Consider the following 24,800-nt stretch of genomic DNA (forward strand, 5'->3'; position numbering starts at 1 on the left):
TACAATACAATCAATTATACTGTTCTCTACTCTAATGTGCTCTTCTGTACTAAACCTTATTCTACTGTACAGTACTGTACTGTATTGCACTGACCTATCCTCTGCTATATTTTTCTTTACTCTTCTGTATTGTACTGCACTATACTGTACTGTACTGTGTTGTCCAAACTTGTGAAGCAGACGTCTATGATTATTTCAGATTTGGATTGACAAAATGTCAACTCATTTCCCACGTCCGGTATCAGTTGGTGCTGGGTGCATGAGAGGGCAGGTTACAGTACAATATATGGAAAGAAAGGGGACTCATGGGTAGGTGTCAGTAATAGTTGGTAGTGTTGACATTAACTGGAGAGAGAGAAGAGAAAGAGCGAGGGGTTGTCCAGAAGATAAATCATTTCTGCAAAGCTAAATATGTGCTGATATTAGTTGGCAAGAGTCTTTACTTCAACATTGTTGTGTTCTGATATATTTCTAACACCTTTTAAGACTTTATCTGACAGATGTTTTCTAAGACCCCTTTTCCATCTGTTTGACCAGAAATCAAATACCAATTTTTAGGATGAAAAATAGTTACAAAATGTAAATAAATCTTTTTTTTATTTTTTAAATAGACTCTTACCTTTCATTTGATTTCAAATGTGTTGTGCCCCTATGAACCTCATGGGGCTTTTTACATGAAAATGCCCTCAGGCTACTTTATGAATGTATAGTTTAGTCAGTATTGTTTATGAACTTTGTGTGCCACGTAATGATGTTACCTGGGAATAGTAAGACACACAAACATGAGAAGCCTAAGTATTGTGAATGGCATTACCCCATATCTAGTGGTATGTCAAAATGTCACGTGCATGAAGTACTCTGCTCATCTGTTTTAATTATTACATTTCCATTGAGTTGACCTGCCATTTAATTATTTCCACATTGATCTGTGATCCTCAGCAGCAGCAGCCTCACATGCAGGTCAATGCACATGGCTTACTGCTCAGTTGGGTCTCTCACACACACACACACACACACACACATGCACGGACACTCACACACACACGCACACAAACACACACACACACACACACACACACACACACACACACACACACACACACACACACACACACACACACACACACACACACACACACACACACACACACACACACACACACACTCAAACACACACACACTCAAACATACATGCACGGACACTCACACACGCACACAAACACAATAGTAGCTATATAGTCAGTCACAACCATGCAAGCACTCTTCTAAGTGCATACAGTATATGTGAACTGTCTCGCCCTTCAAATCCTTGACACGTTCGCTACATTCTCAGGGTCTCCCAGATATGGGAAATGTTCAGCACTCAGTCTGTACACACACTGACCTGTAATTTGTGAACATGATCATTGTGTATTGCCTGGCTATCCAAACTTTTTCTCCGGCCAAAAGCTACGCCACGCTCACTGACAATATTTTCTTCTCCGCAATGCGTCTGAATCTGAGTACCTCTCCGATGATTTTTAGAACGCAAATACATTCTAACCACTCTGATTGATCGTAGAAACCGATGGGTTGTCAACTAAGATTGTGTGAACTGTGCTAAATACACACAGTTCTTTACACAGATCTTCCCTTTTCTGTCTTTCTTTTTTTCCAGGATGGACCATGAGCGAATGGGAGACCGGGGTATGGGAGACCGGGGTATGGGAGACCGGGGTATGGGGGACCGGGGTATGGGGGGCATTCACCATGGATATGATGAGGAGGAGGGTAAGTGAGACACAGCACAGTACATCAGGAAACTGTCCTCATCTACAATAAAAATACATGATGTATAATGTACAATAGACCTATCATGATGGAATAGGTCTATCAGTCTGTTGCTAACAAGAATGGACATGAGAGATTTAGAGTTACAGTTTGTTTGTTTTCAATTACAGTATTATTACTGAGTGGACTATCCTGGCTAAAATGGAATGAACTGACATTCATCATTTCAGTGTATTTAAGTATCTAATGTATCATTATTAGATCTGATCATTTGTGTAAATGTGCTGTTTATCTTGAAGAATTAATCATGTCCTATGTGATGATAATTGGCAATAACAACGATGAAAGAAGAACATGATCATGATGGGCATTGGATACCATTTTATATGTGAATATGAGTGTGCATGTGTGTATGTACTTTCAGTGTGGTTCGCCATGTCCTAAGCAGGCCCCTATCTATCCATTTGGCAACAGGGATGTGTGTATTTCCAGCAGGGCTGTATGTTGTTGTTCCAGCATTGATTTCTCTGTATTTAGTTTTGCACTGAGGCGGATGTCACAAACTTTTCATGTTTCAAGTTTTATTAGTTGTATGTACAGGGTACACATGGTACACACCGTCCAAATAAATTCTTACTTGCGGGTTCCTTCTCGACAATGCAACAACAATAATAAATAATAAAATATAAGAATACGAACATAAAGTAAATGGCTCAGTAGAATATAATAAACATTTTCGCATGAGTATAATACAGGAAGACACAATTTATAGTCCAATATTTACACGAGTATAGGGGAATGGGGGATCGGGGGGCAAGTGTTTAAATTGTGCAGTATTATCAATAGTAACTAAGAATCTAGTGGCAGCAGTTGTGATGGATGTGTTTAACAGAAGTCCCCACAAGAATAGTAAACAAACAACAATTTGACCAACTGGGTCAAATGCTATTTCTAATGGGTTTAGGATTCAGGTTAGAATTAATGTTTGTGTTATAATTAGGTTTAGGGTTAGGGTTAGGAGCTAGGGTTAGCTTTAGGGTTAGGAGCTAGGTATCAAGTTTGAAGGTGAGTCCCATGTGCAGACAATGTCGAAGTAACAAAAGTTTATTAATTTCGAACACAGGCAGGCAAAGGTACAGGATGGCAGGCAGGCTCAGGGTCAGGTCAGGCAGAGGTTGGTTATCCAGAGTAGTGGGGCAAAGGTACCGGACGGCCGGCAGGCTCAGGGTCAGGGCAGAGGTCGGTAATACAGAGTAGTGGTGCAAAGGTACAGGATGGCAGGCAGGCTCAGGGTCAGGGCAGGCAGAGGTCGGTAATCCAGAGTAGAGGGAAAAGGTACAGGATGGAAGGCAGGCTCAGGGTCAGGGCAGGGGTTAGAGAAAATTGGATGTTGAATGGGACTGAATTGTGTGTTCCATTGTTAGCTGTACAAGACTGTGTGTGTGTGTGTGTGTGTGTGTGTGTGTGTGTGTGTGTGTGTGTGTGTGTGTGTGTGTGTGTGTGTGTGTGTGTGTGTGTGTGTGTGTGTGTGTGTGTGTGTGTGTGTGTGTGTGTGTGTGTGCGTGCGTGCGTGCGTGTATGTGTGTGTGGATGTGTGTCTGTCTGTGTGCGTGATTGAGTGAGTGAGTGCATGTGTGCGGAGAATCAGAGCAGGTGGTCAGTCCAGTTCAAGTGTTTAGCATTCTGATGGTTTGTAGATAGAAACAGCCTCTGAGCCTTTTGGTATGAGACCTCATGCTTCTATAACGTCTGCCTGACAGTAAGGGATTGAACAGCTCATGGCTGGGTTGTGTGTGGTCCTTGATGATTCCCTGGGACTTCCTCAGGCACTGTTACAAATATATTTCCTGGATGGGTGGGAGCACAGTCCCAGTGAGATACTTGGCGAACTTCACCACACACTGGAGGGCCTTGCGGTCATGGACCGAGCAATTCCCATACCAGGCCATAATGCAATTGGTCAGTATGCTCTCGATGGTGCAGCAGTAGTATTTGGCAAGTACCCGGGGTGGAAAGCCAAAATTCTTAAGCCGCCTTAGTGGGTAAAGGCGCTGTTGAGCCCTCTTGACAAGAGTGGGGGTGTTGTTGGTCCATGTCAAGTTATCTGTGATGGGGACGCGCAGGAACGTAAAACTGCTGACTCTCTCTAATGCAGTCCTGTTGATGTGGATCAGGGCTTGTTCCCTCCTCTGTTTCTAGAACTCCTCTGTTTTGCTGACGTTGAAGGACAGGGTGTTGTCCTAGCAACACAATGCCAGTTCACTTACCTCCTCCCTATAGGCTGACTCGTTGTTGTTGGTTATCAGGCCTACAACCGTGGTGTCATCAGAAAACTTGATGATGGAGTTGGTGTCGTGCAAAGCAACACAGTCATGGGGGAACAGGGAGTACAGCAGAGGGCTGGGGACACACCCCTGCGGGGTGGGGGGGCTGTGTTTGGAGTCGGTGTGGAGGAGGTGCTGTTGCCAATCCTCACAGCTTGTGGTCTGCCCATCAGGGAGTCCAGGATCCAGGACCCAGGTGTAGAGGGCAGTGTCCAGACCCATTATTCTGCCTTGGAGCGCAAAAGCACCTGGTCATCTGGAGCAGCTAGAGCCTTCAGTGAGCACCACACATCTGGATCTGCCTTTGTAGTCCCTGATAGCCTGTAGTCTTTGCCACATGCGTCGGAATTCTGAGTTGTCGAACATCGATTCAAGTTTGTGTTTGTATCATCTTTTTGCGGAGTTTGTACCTGCTTGACTTGTAAGCTTTGCGCGTCAACGAGTCATTTGTTCTGCCGACATTGAATGCTGCAGTATGGGCTCTTAGCATGGTACGGATTTCACCATTCATCCAGGGTTTTTGGTTTGGGTATGTACAGATTGTTATTGTTGTTACAACATCATTAACACATTTCCTAATGAAGCCTGTGACTGATGGTATTTATTCCTCAATGTTGATGGATGAGTCCTGAGTAGACTCTTTGAACATATTCCAATCAGTATTCTCAAAACAGTCCTGCAGCTTTGATTCTGCCTCTGTCACGGATGTTTGAATATACATGGTCCATCACATTGTTTCCTCTCATGAGGCAGGATACATGTTGGTGATACTTTGTTTTAAAATCTCCTGCGACAATAAAGACTGCTTCTGGGTGAGAGGATTCTTGCTGGCTAATGTCCTTGTACAGTTCGCTGAGTTCCGCCTTGATGTTTGCTTGTGGCGGTAGGTACACACTGTGATAACAACACAGGAATTCCTTCGGCATATTTTAGCATGAAAAACTCCAGGTTGGGTGACCAGGAGCTTGAGATGTTTTGTTGATGAGAATGCATACCCCTCCCCCTGCTCTTACCAGAAGCCGCTGTTCAATCCATACGGAAAATGGAAAAGCCGTCTGGTTGAATAGCAGAGTCAAGTGAATTGTCCGTAAGCCATGTCTCTGAAAAACAGACACAGCATTCTCTGATGTTCCTATGCGATTGAAGCCTTTCTCTGAGTTCAACATTTATTTTCCAGCGATTGGACATTAGCCATCAGAATACTAGGAAGAGGAGGCTGTGTAGACGGAACTTCTAAAAGACTGCTGAATTTGCAAGATTTTCTTTCATTTTGATTTCGGCACAAATTAAAATATGACACTAACTTGCCCATGGCTTGATGTTTCAGCATTGTCTCAATGAAGAGTTCAGAATTCGACTAGTCACGTGCGACATGCACGCGCAGTTAAAAGCCTGCTAGAGTTAGTGGCAGGCAGAAGAGTAATATCCACTGTCCTAGCACGGATGAAGCCTGAGCTGGAATGGGAAGCTAACTGAAGCTGGATAACTTTAGAAAACCCTGAGTAGATCTGGCTGACCCCTCAGGCCTCACATGCTAGGTTCATTTTTGGGGGGTCCTTTCGGCAAACAGAATATTATTCAATTTAGAACAATGTTCTAATTGTGTTTTAATGTAGTTGTTGCATAAAATGAACTTGATCATGCATTGATATTCAAAAAGGAGTCCATTGCAAAGCGACAGTACAGTTGGTATCAAAGTAATGTAAAACAACACAAACGTTGACATGGTTCCTGCTGTTAGTAGCTGACAGGAAAACATGACAAAGTATGTCATGTAAGAAAAGACACTGTGTAGAAGAAGAGTCATCTTTTACATGCAAATCATTGATAAGAATGATTTTTCTTTGTCATTCAACCCTGACTGAAATACTTGAGAATGGTTTATTTATTAGAGAAACAGACATGAACACTGTATCATAATTTATTCATTGTTTGTTTCAATGATTGAACACTTATGGAAATGTCCCTTTCTGTACCAGGGATTAATGAATGATGTGGCAGGACTCCGTGATTATGTTAGTCTGTCAAGGTTGTTGTTTGGCTTTTCTAAATAATGTAAAACTATCATTAAGCCCAGTTTAATGTCTTTTTTAGGACGTTCTGTTTCTGTAATACATGTTTGCAGTACGTTCTCCTCAATGACTGATTTAAATCATGTATGTTAATGTGACTTTACATTACGGTTTGTTTACAGGCCATTAGTCCATCTGCATTAGTGTCCCAGTAACCAACTTTGATGTTAATGTAATTTGCATTACCGTTTGTCCACAGACCAGCAGAACATCTACATCGGTGTCCCGGTGCCTCGTGGGTACAGACGGAAACGCCGGCGAAGACGTTCTGCGGGGGGCCGTGAGGCAGCAGACAAGGAGAGGGGGGACAGACACTACGACCACCATAGACACCATGACCATGATGACAGAGACAGATACAGGGACCTAGAGGAGGGACTCATGGACCCACATGACCTCCAAGTTCCTCAAGACATCAACCGCACAAGTTAGTCATGGTCTGCGTGACAAATGGCACCCTATTCGCTATGTAGTGTACTACCTGGGCTTCAATCACATCACACTCCAGTGCCTAAGCACCATAAAAACCAATCACTTCACGCATCACATCACAAGTGAGTCATGATGAGTCACATGTCACTATGCTGCACTACAGTATGGAATGGAATGAATGGTATCAAACACGTGGTTTCCATTTGTTTCATTTGATTTCATTCCATTCCCTCCACAAGTAACAACTCCTGTGACGCTCCAGACAGTTGACGAAGACAGTATTTCAGATTCAATGGCCAGTTGTTATTTCCCTTTTGGCGGCAGGAAGCCTAGAGGTTAAGCATGATGGGCCAGTCATTTAAAGCAAAGCCCTTGAGCAAGGCACTTAACTCTAATTTATCCTGCAAGTCCCTCTGGAAAAGAGCATCTGCTAAATTGACTAAAATGTCAAATGTAGATAACTGCATATGTTTTCCTGTATGAGGAAGTGGATCTGTAATGCTTACAGGAACTAAAATAAAACATAAATCAGGTTTGGTTGGAATTGCATCCCTTGGCCAGAATGCTGATCTGGTTGAATTGCTAGGTGAAGCTGTGCACATCACTTTATGTGGTGTAACTGAGTTCAAAGCAGCACAGTAGTATGAATATGCAGCTGTTGTTCATCTCAGTCAGCTTGTTAGCTGGTGTAAGAGAGCATCTGCATGGCTGCAATTTTAGGAGAGGGCTGTTACACAGGAATAAAAGGAACACTATGTTTGAATATATTTGAGAGAAGAAGGAAATACAAGGTATAGTTCAGTTCCACATAAATATGTTGTTTTGTGGAACTATCCCTATAAGAATAGAAGCTGTTTGAAGGTTGTGAGTCGTACAGAAGTACCTTCAGGACAACAACATTTTGGGAGATGAAAGCTTAGAAAATGCTGAAGAGAGAGAATTTCGGGAAAGTGAATGAAACTGCTTACTGTAGCGACAGTCTCTCTGTCTACCCGTACCTGTCATTTTCTCACACTTTGAAAACTGTTTGTGTCAGTGTTTTTATTACAGTTGGATAAATACACAAGGGTTTAAAAAATATACACTACCGTTCAAAAGTTTGGGGTCACTTAGAAATGTCCTTGTTTTTGAAAGAAAAGCTATTTTTTTGTCCATTAAAATAACATCAAATTGATCAGAAATACAGTGTAGACATGTTAATGTTAATGTTGTAAATGGCTATTGTAGCTGGAAACGGCTGATTTTTAATGGAATATCTACATAGGCGTGCAGAGGCCCATTTTCAGCAACCATCACTCCTGTGTTCCAATGGCACATTGTGTTAGCTAATCCAAGTTTATCATTTTAAAAGGCTAATTGATCATTAGAAAACCCTCTTGCAATTATGTTAGCACAGATGAAAACGGTTGTCCTGATTAAAGAAGCAATAAAACTGGCCTTCTTTAGACTAGTTGAGTATCTGGAGCATCAGCATTTGTAGGTTTGATTACAGGCTCAAAATGGCCAGAAACAAAGCACTTTCTTCTGAAACTCGTCAGTCTATTCTTGTTCTGAGAAATGAAGGCTATTCCATGTGAGAAATTGCCAAGAAACTGAAGATCTCATACAACGCTGTGTACTACTCACTTTATAGAACAGCACAAACTGTCTCTAACCAGAATAGAAAGAGGAGTGGGAGGCTCCGTTACACAACTGAGCAAGAGGACAAGTACATTAGAGTGTCTAGTTTGAGAAACAGATGCCTCACAAGTCCTCAACTGGCAGGTTCATTAAATAGTACCGGCAAAACACCAGTCACAACGTCAACAGTGAAGAGGCGACTCTGGGATGCTGGCCTTCTAGGCAGAGTTGCAAAGAAAAAACCATATCTCAGACTGGCCAATAAAAATAAAAGATTAAGATGGGCAAAAAAACACAGACACTGGACAGAGGAACTCTGCCTAGAAGGCCAGCATCCCGGAGTCGCCTCTTCACTGTTGACGTTGAGACTGGTGTTTTGCGGGTACTATTTAATGAAGCTGCCATTGGAACACAGGAGTGATGGTTGCTGAATATTTGTTTCCCAGTAGTTGTTTTCTGCATTGGGAAAAAGTAATATGCTCTGTCTCATTCACGTGTACTGTCTTTCTACATAGAAATAGAATCACTATGATGATGGGATTCTGTTTCTATGGTCCTTCCCCATAGGCTGACAAGTGAGGTTTTTGTGGGTACTAATGCATGCAAACAGGCAATATAACAGGAATTCACTCCCGGGTTGGTTCCTGTCGATACAATGATTTAAAGCCATTGATCCATCATGGCCTTTTACAGCTCAGTGTGTAATTTATAGACGGCTCTGGTCCATCCGTCGGTTAGGTTAGAACACTGTGACCACCAGCTGCAGTGCAACGCTCCCTTCCCTCAGATAACTACAACCCACATATGGAATGTGTCCCAAATGGCACCTTGTTCCCTATTTAATGCACTACTCTTGACCATAAGTAGTACACTATATAGGAAATAGAGTGTAATTTGGGACGCAGATATGGACATCTATGTCAATCTTCATGTAAATGTTAGAGAAAAAAAACGGATTTTCATGTGAATTTATTGTGTCATACGTTTTTATGATGCTTGTATCTAAACCTATGTAGATAGTTTTAAGATTGTTTTATACATCAGTTGGGGTCTCTCTCAGCTACAATATGAGGTCCTAAACCTAGAATGAAAGTGCATACTTGTATCTGTGTGGGCTAATATGAGCCAATGGCCACCATACTACATACCCCTGATAGGTTCTAAGTTCTGGTACAAATCCAGTTGGACTACAGTTGGAGTCACCTCCTTGTATTTCTAGTACAAACAGTCAGTCTCTGTTGCTGGGCAACAACTAAGTCTGTTCCTCCTATTGGTGTTGTCGTGGTCCAGTCTGAGTCCAGAACCTTCAGTCAGATAGTCTCCAACACGTTTAGTCAGTTTTATGCATAAATGCATCGTACTTTAGCAAGGTGTCATCCATATGAACTCAAGATAGTGCATTTGTATTGCTACAGAGCTGACATCATCAAGCCCCATGTAAACAAACGCAAAACAAGCAGGGGTCTAGCCCCCCCCCCCCCCCCCTTTGAGGTTCTTGACAGAGCAGCCAAGGAAGTGAGAGAAGGGAAGAAGTCCATAAGAGTACAAGCAACTAGCAAGGGCGGAAAAAATAGACTGAATGACACTGAAGAGGTACAGTGACAAACAAACATGTAGCTGTGTGAAAGTGAGGCTGTGACAGAGTAGCAGAGGAACACAAGGTCTCATCTGATGACTTGGAGTCTGAGCTTGATAAACAAATCAAGAATCTCACGGACCAGTTTCATGGGCTTAGTAGCCTCAAATGCAGAGAACTTGCCAATGAATTGGCAGATTGAAACATCCCTGTCCCAGATAACTGGTCAAGAGATGGAAGGGTAAGTGATATTGAATAGAGAAATCTATATCTGAATGTAGGCATACATTTAAGATCATATATCACACCCCCATTCCATAAATTAAACTTTGACCTACCAGCACCATCACCCAGTCACAGGACACCGTCACCCAATTACCCCAAGGCGGCTCCACTTACCCTGAACCAATGCTCAATTTACCTCATACCTCGTAAGTTGTGCCAAGAGATCACTTTTTCTGGACAAGCTATGTTGTTATTTTTAAATTAATTTAGATTATTTCCAGGGATACACAGCATCCTGAATAATAGATATCATTGTTAGAAAAAATACAATATTTCCCTGTACGTAGTGATGCTGAATGTATAGAACGTCTCAACACACCCCATTCTCCCCTATATTGAGGTTGTAATGTGACAAGCCAGGTCGCTGAGTTAGCCTAAGCATTGACCGCTCGGGGTGGAGACCAAACCCTCTGGTTATGGGTGTTCCTGTTGGATTAATAGAAATGCTGTCAAGCTCAAGATCAGATCATTACCATTTAAGTGGAATGAAAGGGGAAGACAAGTTCAACACTTTCTGATGTGTCAGCAAACCATCCCTAAATAATAATGTGTGTGAGGAATTACAACAACAAGCCAGTCAAATTCTTTCTTTTCGATATTAGGAAATGTGATCATCACCGTCTGCCGTTACACCATTTCTTGAAATGTATAAGTGGGTAAACTGGGAAAAGATTAAGCACGCTTAGATTTCTGATCCATAAAAGTCAAAATAAAGAAAACAACTCCAGAGTAAATATGAGTCTGACATCAGTGATGATATCTGACGTGTGTGTGTGTGTGTGTGACCGGTGTGTGTGTCCGGTGTGTGTGTCCTGTGTGTGCGTGTGTGTGTTCATCCCAGTGTCCCCTGCAGCTGAGCGGCTGCGCTATATCCTGGGAGAGGAGGATGACATGCCCACCCCCACACTGTTCACTGAGATGGACACGCTGCAGCAGGACGGGGATGAGCTGGAGTGGAAAGAGTCTGCTAGGTGACTGCTGACCCACAGATTATACACACAGACCTACAGAATCATAACAGATCACACACACAGACCTACAGAATCATAACAGATTACACACGCAAACCTACAGAATTTTAACAGATTACACACATAAACCTACAGAATCATAACAGATTACACACCCAAACCTACAGAATCATAACAGATTACACACACAGACCTACATAATCATAACAGATTACACAAGCAAACCTACAGAATCATAACAGATTACACACACAAACCTACAGAATCATAACAGATTACACACGCAAAACTACAGAATCATAACAGATTACTCACACAGACCTACAGTATCATAACAGATTACACACACAAACCTACAGAATCATAACAGATTACTCACACAGACCTACAGAATCATAAAAGATTACTCACACAGACCTACAGAATCATAACAGATTACTCACACAGACCTACAGAATCATAACAGAAACGTACAGTAGAATCCAGCCAATGTCAAATCTGTTCATACCAAAACAAGTTCATGCCAAGACGTTGACAGTCTATGTTATCAACTTCTGAGTCAACTGTAGTATAGGCTAATTAATATTTTAACATGTGCATGGTGATGCCAAAAATACATGAAATAAAACAAATTGTCCCTTTCCTTCAGCATAGACAGAAGTCATTCCAATTTTGAATGAATGAATGTCTGAGCTACTGAATGTCGTAGCTACTGAATGTCTGAGGTACTGAATGTCTGAGGTACTGAATGTTTGAGCTGCTGAATGTCTGAGTGCAGTCAGTGTTTTCAGTCAGTGTTGACCTAATACCAGATTCGACATTAGTCATTTTTAACTTCCAACTCATTTGATGCCTCCAACTCATGTCCTCTATCTGTCCCTGTGCTGTGGTCCAGGTGGGTGAAGTTTGAAGAGAAGGTGGAGGAGGGAGGAGAGAGGTGGAGCAAGCCCCATGTGTCCACCCTGTCCCTGCACAGTCTGTTTGAGCTGAGGACCTGTATACAGACCGGCACTGTGCTGCTTGATCTGGAGGGATACTCACTGCCACAGATAGTTGGTGAGCAACACAAACTCCTTTGTACAGAGCACTAATGCATGCCATATGTGTGATTCTTACCTAATGTTAAGACGTAGTACTGTAAAAAATGTCAAGTCTCTGTCACAATTGACAAGCAGAGGCATTTCAGCATGGTTGCCCTTCTAAGAAGAGTTAGCTTAATGTGTACAGATGTAGGATCTTAATTTGATCACCCTATTGCATGAGAACTTTCCTGCAATATAGGACATGTAAAACTTGTAGTGTTTTTGAGGTTTAAAAAGGCTTTTGAAGTTTGTAATTACCACTTACAAATTTCAGACTTGATTTTCCCATACAACATTTTGTATCAACCTCTACAAAAATGTCCATGAATTATAATCTACATAATAATTCACATTTCCTGTTGTTGCAGGATTATTTTCCTGCAGTAGCAAACTGGCTCAAATTAAGATGCTAGTAGCCTTCAGTTGTTGACAAGAAAGGTGTTATGGTACCAAGAAGGAAATGAAGTAGTGATCGTGAGTGATTCTACACAAACAATAATAAGACCACATTCTCCTCTAGATGAAATCATTGAGCAGCAGGTAGACGAGGGCATGCTATCTCCTGACCTGAGAGAGAAGATCAGCTTTGTCCTCCTGAGGAAGCACAGGCACCAGACCAAAAAGCCCATCCACCGCTCTCTGGCTGACATGGGCAAGGCCAGCGGTGGTGGTGCCCGTGAGTGTCCCTCTGCTCTCTGGTCAAGTATGGCCGTCAGTAGCTTGAGACACATTATAGTACTTCCTAAATGTTACATTTGTATTCTACTTATATACATTAAAACATCAAAGTGTATGCCCACTGCCCAGGCTGTCTTACACTTTCATTAATTGTAATTGACCACACATCTTTTCATGCAATAATCTCAGTTTTATTCAATTCAATTCAACAAACGTTATTTATCCCCAAGGGGAAATTATAATCTTGTTCAGCAGTCTCCTGTCTTCTTTACTTGTATTCCCTCCTCAGCCCGTAGTCCAGGTGCAGCAGCCGCATTCAACCGCTCCACAGAAGACCTCCGCATGAAATCACAGCCAGGAGGCTATGGTCGTCTGCGTGAGTCTGCCTGCTCCTCTGTCTCTCTCTGTACCTCTCTCTCTGTACTTCTCTCGCTACATCTCTTTCAATTCAATTCAATTCAAAGGACTTTATTGGCATGGGAAATATATGTTGACATTGCCAAAGCAAATGGAGTAGATAAAATGCAAAAGTGAAATAAACAAAAAAATGAACAGTAAACATTACACTCGCAGAAGTTCCAAAAGAATAAAGACATTACAAATGTCATATTGTGTGTAGAGACGGATCAAGGCGCAGCGTGCTCTGAGTTCCACATCTTTATTTTTGTGAAACTTACAAAAACAAAAGGAAACAAACTAACTCAAAAACAAGATCCCACAAAACACAGTTGGGAAATGGCTGCCTAAATATGATCCCCAATCAGAGACAACGATAAACAGCTGCCTCTGATTGGGAACCATACCAGGCAAACATAGATATAAACACACTAGATCACCCACCCTAGTCACACCCCGACCTAACCAAAATAGAGAATTAAAGGCTCATATGACACATATTATGCAACGATGTGTTGTAACGATGTGCAAATGGTTAAAGTATAAAAGGGAAAATAAATAAACATAAATATGGGTTGCATTTACAATGGTGTATGTTCTTCACTGGTTGACCTTTTCTTGTGGCAACAGGTCACAAATCTCGCTGTTGTAATTGCACACTGTGGTAGTTCACCCAGTTGATATGGGAGTTTATCAAAATCGGGTTTGTTTTCGAATTCTCTCTCTCAATTCAATTCAATTCAAGGGATTTTATTGGCATGGGGAACATATGTTAACATTGCCAAAACAAGTGAGGTAGATAATATACAAAAGTGAAATAAACACTAAAAATGAACAGTAAACATTTAACATACAGAAGTTTCAAAATAATAAAGACATTACAAATGTCATATTATGTATATATACAGTGTTGTATCGATGTACAAATAGTGAAAGTGCTAAAGGGAAAATAAATAAGCATAAATATGGGTTGTATTTACAATGGGGTTTGTTCTTCACTGGTTGACCTTTTCTTGTGGCAACAGGTCACAAATATTGCTGCTGTGATGGCACACTATGGTATTTCACCCAGTAGATAAGGGAGTTTATCAAAATCATGTTTGCTTTTTTCGAATTCTTTGTGGATCTGTGTAATCTGAGGGAAATATGTGTCTCTAATATTGTCATACATTTGGCAGGAGGTTAGGAAGTACAGCTCAGTTCCCACCTCATTTTGTGGGCAGTGTGCACATAGCATGTCTTCTCTTGAGAGCCAGGTCTGCCTGCGGCAGCCTTTCTCAATAGCAAGGCTATGCACACTGAGTCTGTACATGGTCAAAGCTTTCCTTAAGTTGTGGTCAGTTACGGTGGTCAGGTATTCTGCCACTGTGTACTCTCTTTTTAGGGCCAAATAGCATTCTAGTTTGCTCTGTTTTTTTGTTAATTCTTTCCAATGTGTCAAGTAATTATCTTTTTGTTTTCTCATGATTTGGTTGGGTCTAATTGTGTTGCTGTCCTGGGGCTCTGTGGGCTGTGTTCGTGTTTGTGAACAGAGCCCCAGGACCAGCTTGCTTAGGGGACTCTTCTCCAGGTTCATCTCTCTGTAGGTGATGGCTTTGTTATTGAAGGTTTGGGAATCGCTTCCTTTTAGGTGGTTGAAGAATTTTATGTCTCTTTTCTGGATTTTGATAATTAGCGGGTATCAGCCTAGTTCTGCTCTGCATGCATTATTTGGTGTTCAACGTTGTACACAGAAGATATTTTTGCAGAAGAGTCTCAATTTGGTGTTTGTCCCATTTTGTGAGGTCTTGGTTGGTGAGCGGACCCCAGACCTCACAACCATAAAGGGCAATGGGTTCTATAACTGATTCAAGTATTTTTAGCCAGATCCTAATTGGTATGTTGAATTTTATGTTACTTTTGATGGCATAGAATGCCCTTCTTGCCTTGTCTCTCAGATCGTTCACAGCTTTGTGGAAGTTACCTGTGGCGCTGATGTTTAGGCCAAGGTATGTATAGTTTTTTGTGTGCTCTAGGGCAATGGTGTCTAGATGGAATTTGTATTTGTGGTCCTGGGGACTGGACCTTTTTGGAACACCATTATTTTGGTCTTACTGATATTTACTGTCAGGGCCCAGGTCTGGCAGAATCTGTGCATAATATCTAGGTGTTGCTGTAGACCCTCCTTGGTTGGTGACAGAAGCACCAGATCATCAGCAAACAGTAGACATTTGACTTCAGATTCTAGGGTGAGGCCATGTGCTGCAGAATTTTCTAGTGCCCTCGCCAATTCGTTTATATTCATGTTGAAGAGGGTGGGGCTTAAGCTGCATCCCTGTCTCACCCCACGGCCCTGTGGGAAGTGTGGTTTTTGCCTATTTTAACCGCACACTTGTTGTTTGTGTGGATTTTATAATGTCGTATGTTTTACCCCCAACACCACTTTCCATCAATTTGTATATCAGACCCTCATGCCAAATTGAGTCAAAGGCTTTTTTGAAATCAACAAAACATGAGAAGACTTCGCCTTTGTTTTGGTTTGTTTGTTTGTCAAATATTGTGTGCAAGGTGACTACATGGTCTGTTGTACGGTAATTTGGTAAAAAGCTGAGGAAATGTACGAGTCTGCTGTTAATGATAATGCAGAGGTTTTTTCCAAGATTGCTGTTGACGCATATCCCATGGTAGTTATTGGGGTCAAATCTGTCTCCACTTTTGTGGATTGGGGTGATCCGTCCTTGGTTCCAAATATTGGGGACGATGCCAGAGCTAAGGATGATGTTAAAGAGTGTTAGTATAGCCAAATGGAATTTGTTGTCTGTATATTTGATAATTTCATTGAGAATACCATCAACATCACAGGCCTTTTTGGGTTGGAGGGTTTTTATTTGGTCCTGTAGCTCATTCAAGGTAATTGGAGAATCCAGTGGGTTCTGGTAGTCTTTATTTGATTCTAAGATATGTATTTGATCATGTATATGTTTTGCTCTTTGTTCTTTGTTATATAGCCAAAAAGATTGGAGAAGTGGTTTACCCATACATCTCCATTTTGGATAGATACATCTCCCTGTTGTTGTTTTTCTCTCTGCACCTCTCTCTCACTCTCTCTGTACCTCTCTCTCTCTGTGTCCCCCCTCTCTCTCTCTACATCTCTCTCTCTCTCTCTGTACATCTCTCTCTCTCTCTCTGTACATCTCTCTCTCTCTCTCTATACCTCTCTCTCTCTGTCCTCTCTCTCTCTCTCTCTGTCCTCTCTCTCTCTCTGTCCTTTCTCTCTCTCTCTGTACATCTCTCTCTCTCTCTCTCTCTCTCTCTGTCCTCTCTCTTTACATCTCTCTCTCTCTCTCTCTCTGTACCTCTCTCTCTCTCTCTCTATCTCTCTCTGTACATCTCTCTCTCTCTATGTACCTCTCTCTCTCTGTACCTCTCTCTCTCTGTCCTTTCTCTCTCTCTCTCTCTGTACATCCCTCTCTCTCTCTCTGTACCTCTCTCACTCAATTCAATTTGCTTTATTGGCATGACGTAACAATGTACATATTGCCAAAGCTTATTTTGGATATTTACAATATAAAAATGAAAATCAAAATTGTCAACGGGACAACAGTAACAACAATAACCAAGTGTCAAAATAGCCATACATTCAACAATAACAATAAACATACAATGGAGTACATGTGCATGTTGATTGGTCTGTCAGACACTGTCCCTCAACTTATGGCAAGCAGCAATGTAGTACGCTGCCAACCCACAGCTCTCTGCATCCTCCCTCAACAGGACGGGTAGCTTACTCTCATCAGAGAGGTTTTTGAAACCTTGAATAAGTGTTTCAAATTTGGGGAAATGACACTCTCTAATTGTTTTATATTTTTGACATTTTGTCAGGAAATGCAGCTCCGTCTCAGGTTCTGCTGTTGCGCAGTGGTTGCACAGCCTTTCCTCTACAGGGAGCCAAGTTTTCCTGTGTCTACCCTTTTCAATGGCAAGGCTGTGCTCACTGAGCCTGTACTTTGTGAAGGTTTTTGGTTTTGATCAGTAACCATGGTCAAATATTTAGCCACAGTGTACTGTCGATTTAGGTCACTCTCTCTCTGTACCTTTCTCAATTCAATTCAATTCAATTCAAGGGCTTTATTGGCATGGGAAACGTGTTAACATTGCCAAGGCAAGTGAGGTAGATGAAATATCTCTCTGTACCTCTCTCTCTCTCTCTCTCTCTCTCTCTTTCTCTCTCTATCTCTCTCTCCGAACCCCTTTTTTCTCTCTGTACCTCTCTCTCTCTCTCCGTACCTCTATCTCTCTCTCTGTTCCTCTCTCTCTCCCTCTGTACCTCTCTCATTCTCTCTCTGTACCTCTCTCTCTCTCTACCTATCTCTCTCTGTGTACCTCTCTGTACCTCTAACATTGTCAAAGCAAGATAAGTTTATATCTCTATCTCTATGTACTTCTCATTGCTTTCATCATCTCTCTAGAGCCTGTTTGTCTCTCTTTCTCTCTTTCTTTCACTCTCTCTTCCTTTGACTTCTTTTATCACTTCTAAATATCAAATTATTTCCCTGTCTTTTCAGATGTGTTTAAAGCTCTAGAATACTAGACAATATATAATAATATGTACTATACTAGACAATATTTCATCGTCTTCATGGTATGAACTCATTTCATTTGAAGAAGAAAAAACTGAACAAAAAATTATTTGCACATTTTTCATTGATAATTAGAACCCTCTCCATATCCTAAGCAATTGTTTATATGTACTGTGTTGTTTTGCAGGTCATGCCCAAAGTAGGAGCATGAATGACATTTCAGACACTCCGAGCACAGACCAGGTGACCCACTAATATAACATTACAACTCATCAGGCTCAATTCAATCAAACATTGTCCTTGCACAGAGAAATGACTGGTTTTACTGAATTATTGTCATAATATAATGTATATTTATTTCATGTAGGTTAATCTAGGTTAGTTACATTACTGAAAATGTCATTATCTCTAAGCAGGGATGATGTTAGTTTTCTGCAAAGCTGTTTGATTGAATTGCAACCAGAGTGTTTTTAATGCAGGAATGAATGTTTCTTATTTTGTAATAGCACAATGTGTTGAGTGTGTGTACTCCATGTGAACGCTATGATCCCTTATTGATGTCACTTGTTAAATCCACTACACTCCACTACTACACAAGGAGAAGGATTTGTTTAGCCTTGAGACAATTGAGACATGGATTGTGTATGTGTGCCATTCAGAGGGTGAATGGACAAGACAAAAGATTGAACTTCCTTTGAACGGGGTATGGTAGTAGGTGCCAGGCGCACTGTTTTGTGTCAAGAACTGCAACGCTGCTGGGTTTTTCCCGCTCAGCAGTTTCCAGTGTGTATCAAACTACCCAAAGGACATCCAGCCCACTTGACACAACTGTGGGTAGCATTGGAGTCAACATGGGCCAGCATCGCTGTGGAACGCTTTCGACACCTTGAAGAGTCCATGCACGATGAATTGAGGCTCTTCTGAGGGCAAAATATAGTCAATATTAGGAAGGTGGTCCTAATGTTTGCTATACTGAGTGTATATGTGTGCTTGTACATGACATATAGTGTATTAAATAACATTTAACCCATAATCTAATGTTACTTTCTGTACGTATGCAGTAAAGGATTTGGATTACAGTTGTGTTTCATTGTTGCCAGGGGAGCCCGATGGAAACAGTGTTGTTATAATTAAATCTTGGATTGTGTTTGTTTTAGTGTTCGTGTCACAGAGTTATCTGGGGAGCAGGCGGGCATACAACTCAGTGTTGTCTAAGGATGATTTAACAGTAGCATTTAAACCCAGTGAGAAATACAGCCCCTCCCTGAATGATAGGTCAGGTGTATTGTGCTGAGTATTGGGTTGAAACAGTTGCCTCTGCCAAGTTTATGCCCAAATAATTGTCTTGAGATAATGTGCTGGACAAATATGCCATGTTTAACTCAGTAGACACATCAATGAATACATCTCTGGGTACTTGACTGTTCATGTATCTGTTTGGCCAGCGTAAAGCAGAACCAGGCTGATTTCCAGGCTATGCCAATCTACCCTCACTGATTAGGGGAAGGGGGATACCTAGTCAGTTGTACAACTGAATGCATGCAACTGAAATGTGTCCTCCGCGTTTAACCCAACCCCTCTGAATCAGAGAGGTGCGGGGGGCTGCCTAAAATCGACATCCACGTCTTCGGCACGCAGGAAACAGTTGGTTAACTGTCTTGCTCAGGGGCAAAATGACAGATCTTTACTTTGTCAGCTCGGGGATTTGATCCAGCAACTTTTTGGTTACTGGAGCAGCGCTCTAACCACTATTATTCTCTGGTTGAGTGGTTTTTACTTAACGTAGTCGCAGGGGGATGTTTGAATCAACAGTAGGTCACATGTGCCAGTTTGCTAGTGATAGCCCACGTGTCGTGTGTGTCGCTGGCAATGGCCTCCGTAGATAAGCTGACATAGCCCGTGACTGTGCTAGGTTTGTCTGGGACAGTATTGAGCTGCCATTGGGAAAACGTGCTTCTCAGTGTCCCATCCTCGTGCCTGCTGCCTCACATGTAGAGACTGGGATTGGCATTGGGATTGTACGTTCATATCGGGTGAGATCGTTAGTATCTCATTTGCAGCCTATCTTCGCATGCGATTGGTCAGTTCAGGTTATACGGCCACATTTCTTTCCCACAGTCAAGCCCCAGTCTCCAATGGATGTGGTATTTTTTTTACATTCACTAGAATTGCTTTAAATGTTATGCTCAGAGACTAGTTTATTTTATCCAGGAAAAACATAAGCTGCCAGAACAGCAGTGAGGTGAAATGTAATGATATTTTCAAACAGATCAGTGAGTGGATCGATGAAAGGCCAAGGGCATTGATAGAACACAATGACAACGTCAAGCAGGAGAACACTATTGTATACACATATCTAATGTCTTCCCTGTCACAACTGAATCCTTTATTAATGTCATATTGGGATATTTATGTGCGTATAAATGTATAAAAAAAAACTTGAAACTTGAACTTGAAAATATGATGGAATTTCATCTCAAAATGTTCTTGTCAGTTCTGCTGACAAGAAATCCAGTGTCCATACCATATATAGTATGCCCTGATGTATCAGCTCTCTCTGACTGTCCTTCTTACCCCTCTCTCCCTCATTCCCTCCCTCCATAGCTAAGGAATAAGTTCATGAAAAAGATCCCTAGAGATGCTGAGGCATCTAATGTTCTGGTGGGTGAGGTGGACTTCCTGGACAAGCCCTTTGTAGCCTTTGTCCGCCTGGCCCAGGCCACCACTCTGGGAGGACTGACAGAGGTTCCTGTGCCCACCAGGTAATGAGCTGCCTGCCTGCCTGCCTGCCTGCCTGCCTGCCTGCCTGCCTGCCTGCCTGCCTGCCTGCCTGCCTGCCTGCCTGCCTGCCTGTCTGTCTATCTGTTTGTCTGTTTGTCTGTCTGTCGGTCGGTCTAGCTGTCTGTCTGTCGGTCGGTCGGTCAGTCAGTCGGTCTAGCTGTCTGTCTGTCTGTCTGTCTGTCTGTCTGTCTGTCTGTCTGTCTGTCTGTCTATTTGTCTCTTTCTCTGTGTTCTTTGAATCTGTTCTTATGCTCATGCAAGCACATATTTTGACATTTTGTGGACCCTAACCTATTCCTCACACAGCCTTACCTAACCTTGGTTGACCGTAAGTTGCTCTGGATGAAAGCGCCTGCTAAAGGACTAACATGTAAACAATGTCTGACATACAGTGCCTTGCGAAAGTATTCGGCCCCCTTGAACTCTGCGACCCTTTGCCACATTTCAGGCTTCAAACATCAAGATATAAAACTGTATTTTTTTGTGAAGAATCAACAACAAGTGGGACACAATCATGAAGTGGAACGACATTTATTGGATATTTCAAACTTTTTAAACAAATCAAAAACTGAAAAATTGGGCGTGCAAAATTATTCAGCCCCTTTACTTTCAGTGCAGCAAACTCTCTCCAGAAGTTCAGTGAGGATCTCTGAATGATCCAATGTTGACCTAAATGACTAATGATGATAAATACAATCCACCTGTGTGTAATCAAGTCTCCGTATAAATGCACCTGCACTGTGATAGTCTCAGAGGTCCGTTAAAAGCGCAGAGAGCATCATGAAGAACAAGGAACACACCAGGCAGGTCCGAGATACTGTTGTGAAGAAGTTTAAAGCCGGATTTGGATACAAAAATATTTCCCAAGCTTTAAACATCCCAAGGAGCACTGTGCAAGCGATAATATTGAAATGGAAGGAGTATCAGACCACTGCAAATCTACCAAGACCTGGCCGTCCCTCTAAACTTTCAGCTCATACAAGGAGAAGACTGATCAGAGATGCAGCCAAGAGGCCCATGATCACTCTGGATGAACTGCAGAGATCTACAGCTGAGGTGGGAGACTCTGTCCATAGGACAACAATCAGTCGTATATTGCACAAATCTGGCCTTTATGGAAGAGTGGCAAGAAGAAAGCCATTTCTTAAAGATATCCATAAAAAGTGTTGTTTAAAGTTTGCCACAAGCCACCTGGGAGACACACCAAACATGTGGAAGAAGGTGCTCTGGTCAGATGAAACCAAAATGTAACTTTTTGGCAACAACGCAAAACGTTATGTTTGGCGTAAAAGCAACACAGCTGAACACACCATCCCCACTGTCAAACATGGTGGTGGCAGCATCATGGTTTGGGCCTGCTTTTCTTCAGCAGGGACAGGGAAGATGGTTAAAATTGATGGGAAGATGGATGGAGCCAAATACAGGACCATTCTGGAAGAAAACCTGATGGAGTCTGCAAAAGACCTGAGACTGGGACGGAGATTTGTCTTCCAACAAGACAATGATCCAAAACATAAAGCAAAATCTACAATGGAATGGTTCAAAAATAAACATATCCAGGTGTTAGAATGGCCAAGTCAAAGTCCAGACCTGAATCCAATTGAGAATCTGTGGAAAGAACTGAAAACTGCTGTTCACAAATGCTCTCCATCCAACCTCACTGAGCTCGAGCTGTTTTGCAAGGAGGAATGGGAAAAAATGTCAGTCTCTCGATGTGCAAAACTGATAGAGACATACCCCAAGCGACTTACAGCTGTAATCGCAGCAAAAGGTGGCGCTACAAAGTATTAACTTAAGGGGGCTGAATAATTTTGCACGCCCAATTTTTCAGTTTTTGATTTGTTAAAAAAGTTTGAAATATCCAATAAATGTCGTTCCACTTCATGATTGTGTCCCACTTGTTGTTGATTCTTCACAAAAAAATACAGTTTTATATCTTTATGTTTGAAGCCTGAAATGTGGCAAAAGGTCGCAAAGTTCAAGGGGGCCGAATACTTTCGCAAGGCACTGTATAAGTACTAGCTGTACATAATGGCTACATCTTGCCTTGTCCATTGTATCTGTTCTTATGCCCATGCAGCACATACTGTATTTAGACATTTTGTGAGCCATTGTTGAGGTTTCTTTTCCCCCGCACTACCACAGATTCCTGTTTATTCTGTTGGGGCCAACAGGAAAAGCCAAGTCCTATAATCAGATCGGTCGAGCCATAGCTACCCTAATGGTGGATGACGTAAGTGTCTGTCAATGTTTCTTTCTTTTCATGAATACAGATGACATGACAGATCAAATCAAATCAAATGTATTTATATAGCCCTTCGTACATCAGCTGATATCTCAAAGTGCTGTACAGAAACCCAGCCTAAAACCCCAAACAGCAAGCAATGCAGGTGTAGAAACACGGTGGCTAGGAAAAACTCCCTAGAAAGGCCAAAACCTAGGAAGAAACCTAGAGAGGAACCAGGCTATGAGGGGTGGCCAGTCCTCTTCTGGCTGTGCCGGGTGGAGATTATAACAGAACATGGCCAAGATGTTCAAATGTTCATAAATGACCAGCATGGTCAAATAATAATAATCACAGTAGTTGTCGAGGGTGCAACAAGTCAGCACCTCAGGAGTAAATGTCAGTTGGCTTTTCATAGCCGATCATTAAGAGTATCTCTACCACTCCTGCTGTCTCTAGAGAGTTGAAAACAGCAGGTCTGGGACAGGTAGTACGTCCGGTGAACAGGTCAGCATTCCATAGCCGCAGGCAGAACAGTTGAAACTGGAGCAGCAGCACGGCCAGGTGGACTGGGGACAGCAAGGAGTCATCATGCCAGGTAGTCCTGAGGCATGGTCCTAGGGCTCAGGTCCTCCGAGAGAAAGAGAGAAAGAGAGAATTAGAGAGAGCATACTTAAATTCACACAGGACACCGGATAAGACAGGAGAAGTACTCCAGATATAACAAACTGACCCTAGGCCCCCGACACATAAACTACTGCAGCATAAATACTGGAGGCTGAGACAGGAGGACAGGGCCAAACAGGAAGGATATAACCCACCCACTTTGCAAAAGCACAGCCCCCACACCACTAGAGGGAACATGACAGATGACAGATGGCAGATGACAGATGACATGACAGATGACATGACAGTTGACATGACATATGACATTACAGATGACATGGAAATACAGGCTTGATGGTGTGTTAACTTGAGTATGAACTCCACATGGTGATAATGAGGCCTTCATTGCTTGCTGTTGGTACCAGTCAGCCTCTCATTATCAAAATATCATGGATATAAATGTTTTATGTCAGACAGATAACAGCCTGTTATTTCCCATAATAGACTGGCAGGTATTTTGAACAGAGTCCCACCACTATCATACATAAAGAATAGGTCCCTGGGTATGCATCCCATTAACTAATGAGGGGAGAGGTCAGAACCTTGTATCAGATACTGCAGCGCATAGGAATAACTCTATCTCTCTCTCTCTCTCTCTCTCTCTCTCTCACACACACCCCCTTCTCTCTCTCTCTTTCTCTCTCTCTCTCTCTCTCTCTCTCTCTCTCTCTCTCTCTCTCTCTCTATCTTACCCCCTTCTTACTCTCTCTCTCTCTCCCCCCTCTCTCTCTCTATCTCACCCCCTTCTCTCTCTCTCTCTCTCTCCCTTCTCTCTCCCCCCTCTCTCTCTCTCTCTCTCTCTCTCTCTCTCTCTCTCTCTCTCTCTCTCTCTCCCCCTAGCTGTTCAGTGATGTGGCGTACAAGGCTAGAGATCGAGAGGATCTGATTGCAGGTATAGATGAGTTCCTGGATGAGGTGATCGTGCTGCCGCCCGGAGAGTGGGACCCCAAAATACGTATCGAGCCCCCTAAAAAAGTGACCTCTGCTGACAAGAGGTTGGACTCTAGTCATTTCCCCCTACTTAATAATAATACTTTGCATTTTTTGATAGCGCTTTTCTAAAACCCAAAGACGCTTTCATTTTCAAGAGTCTGAGACCTGAAAACTCTGAGACACAGATGTGGCAGTCTTTCTCAGTATGTCTGTCATAATCACTTCCTGTACCTCTCTTCTCCGCCGGTGTGTACTTCCTGTTTCCTGTGTGTACAGGAAGTCAGTGTTCTCTCTGAATGAGCTGGGTCAGCCGAATGGTGCGGCCGGAGGAGGTGGAGGCCTCGCTGAGGATGAGGAGATGCCAGTGGCTCACGAACTGGGAGAGGAGCTGGCACACACTGGGAGGTAGGCTACTGCGTGGGGACTGGGAT

The 24,800-nt window shown here is 42.4% G+C and overlaps 1 protein-coding gene across 1 annotated transcript in view; it reads left to right on the top strand.

The window, feature by feature from the left end:
- The first annotated feature begins 1,718 nt into the window (after positions 1–1,718).
- Positions 1,719–24,800, top strand: part of LOC110535095 (electrogenic sodium bicarbonate cotransporter 4-like) — a 36,321-nt gene continuing 13,239 nt past the window's right edge. Inside the window, exons 1-11 of the mRNA XM_090191037.1 lie at positions 1,719–1,770; positions 6,366–6,593; positions 10,921–11,050; positions 11,946–12,106; positions 12,653–12,814; positions 13,100–13,186; positions 17,953–18,008; positions 20,370–20,527; positions 22,692–22,779; positions 24,277–24,431; positions 24,646–24,774. Coding sequence (XP_090047163.1) covers positions 1,719–1,770; positions 6,366–6,593; positions 10,921–11,050; positions 11,946–12,106; positions 12,653–12,814; positions 13,100–13,186; positions 17,953–18,008; positions 20,370–20,527; positions 22,692–22,779; positions 24,277–24,431; positions 24,646–24,774 — 1,406 coding nt within the window. The remainder of the gene's footprint in view (positions 1,771–6,365; positions 6,594–10,920; positions 11,051–11,945; positions 12,107–12,652; positions 12,815–13,099; positions 13,187–17,952; positions 18,009–20,369; positions 20,528–22,691; positions 22,780–24,276; positions 24,432–24,645; positions 24,775–24,800) is intronic.

The sequence above is a fragment of the Oncorhynchus mykiss genome, chromosome 11, assembly GCF_057628025.1.
Source record: "Oncorhynchus mykiss isolate SJ-2025 chromosome 11, ASM5762802v1, whole genome shotgun sequence".
NCBI lineage: Eukaryota > Metazoa > Chordata > Actinopteri > Salmoniformes > Salmonidae > Oncorhynchus > Oncorhynchus mykiss.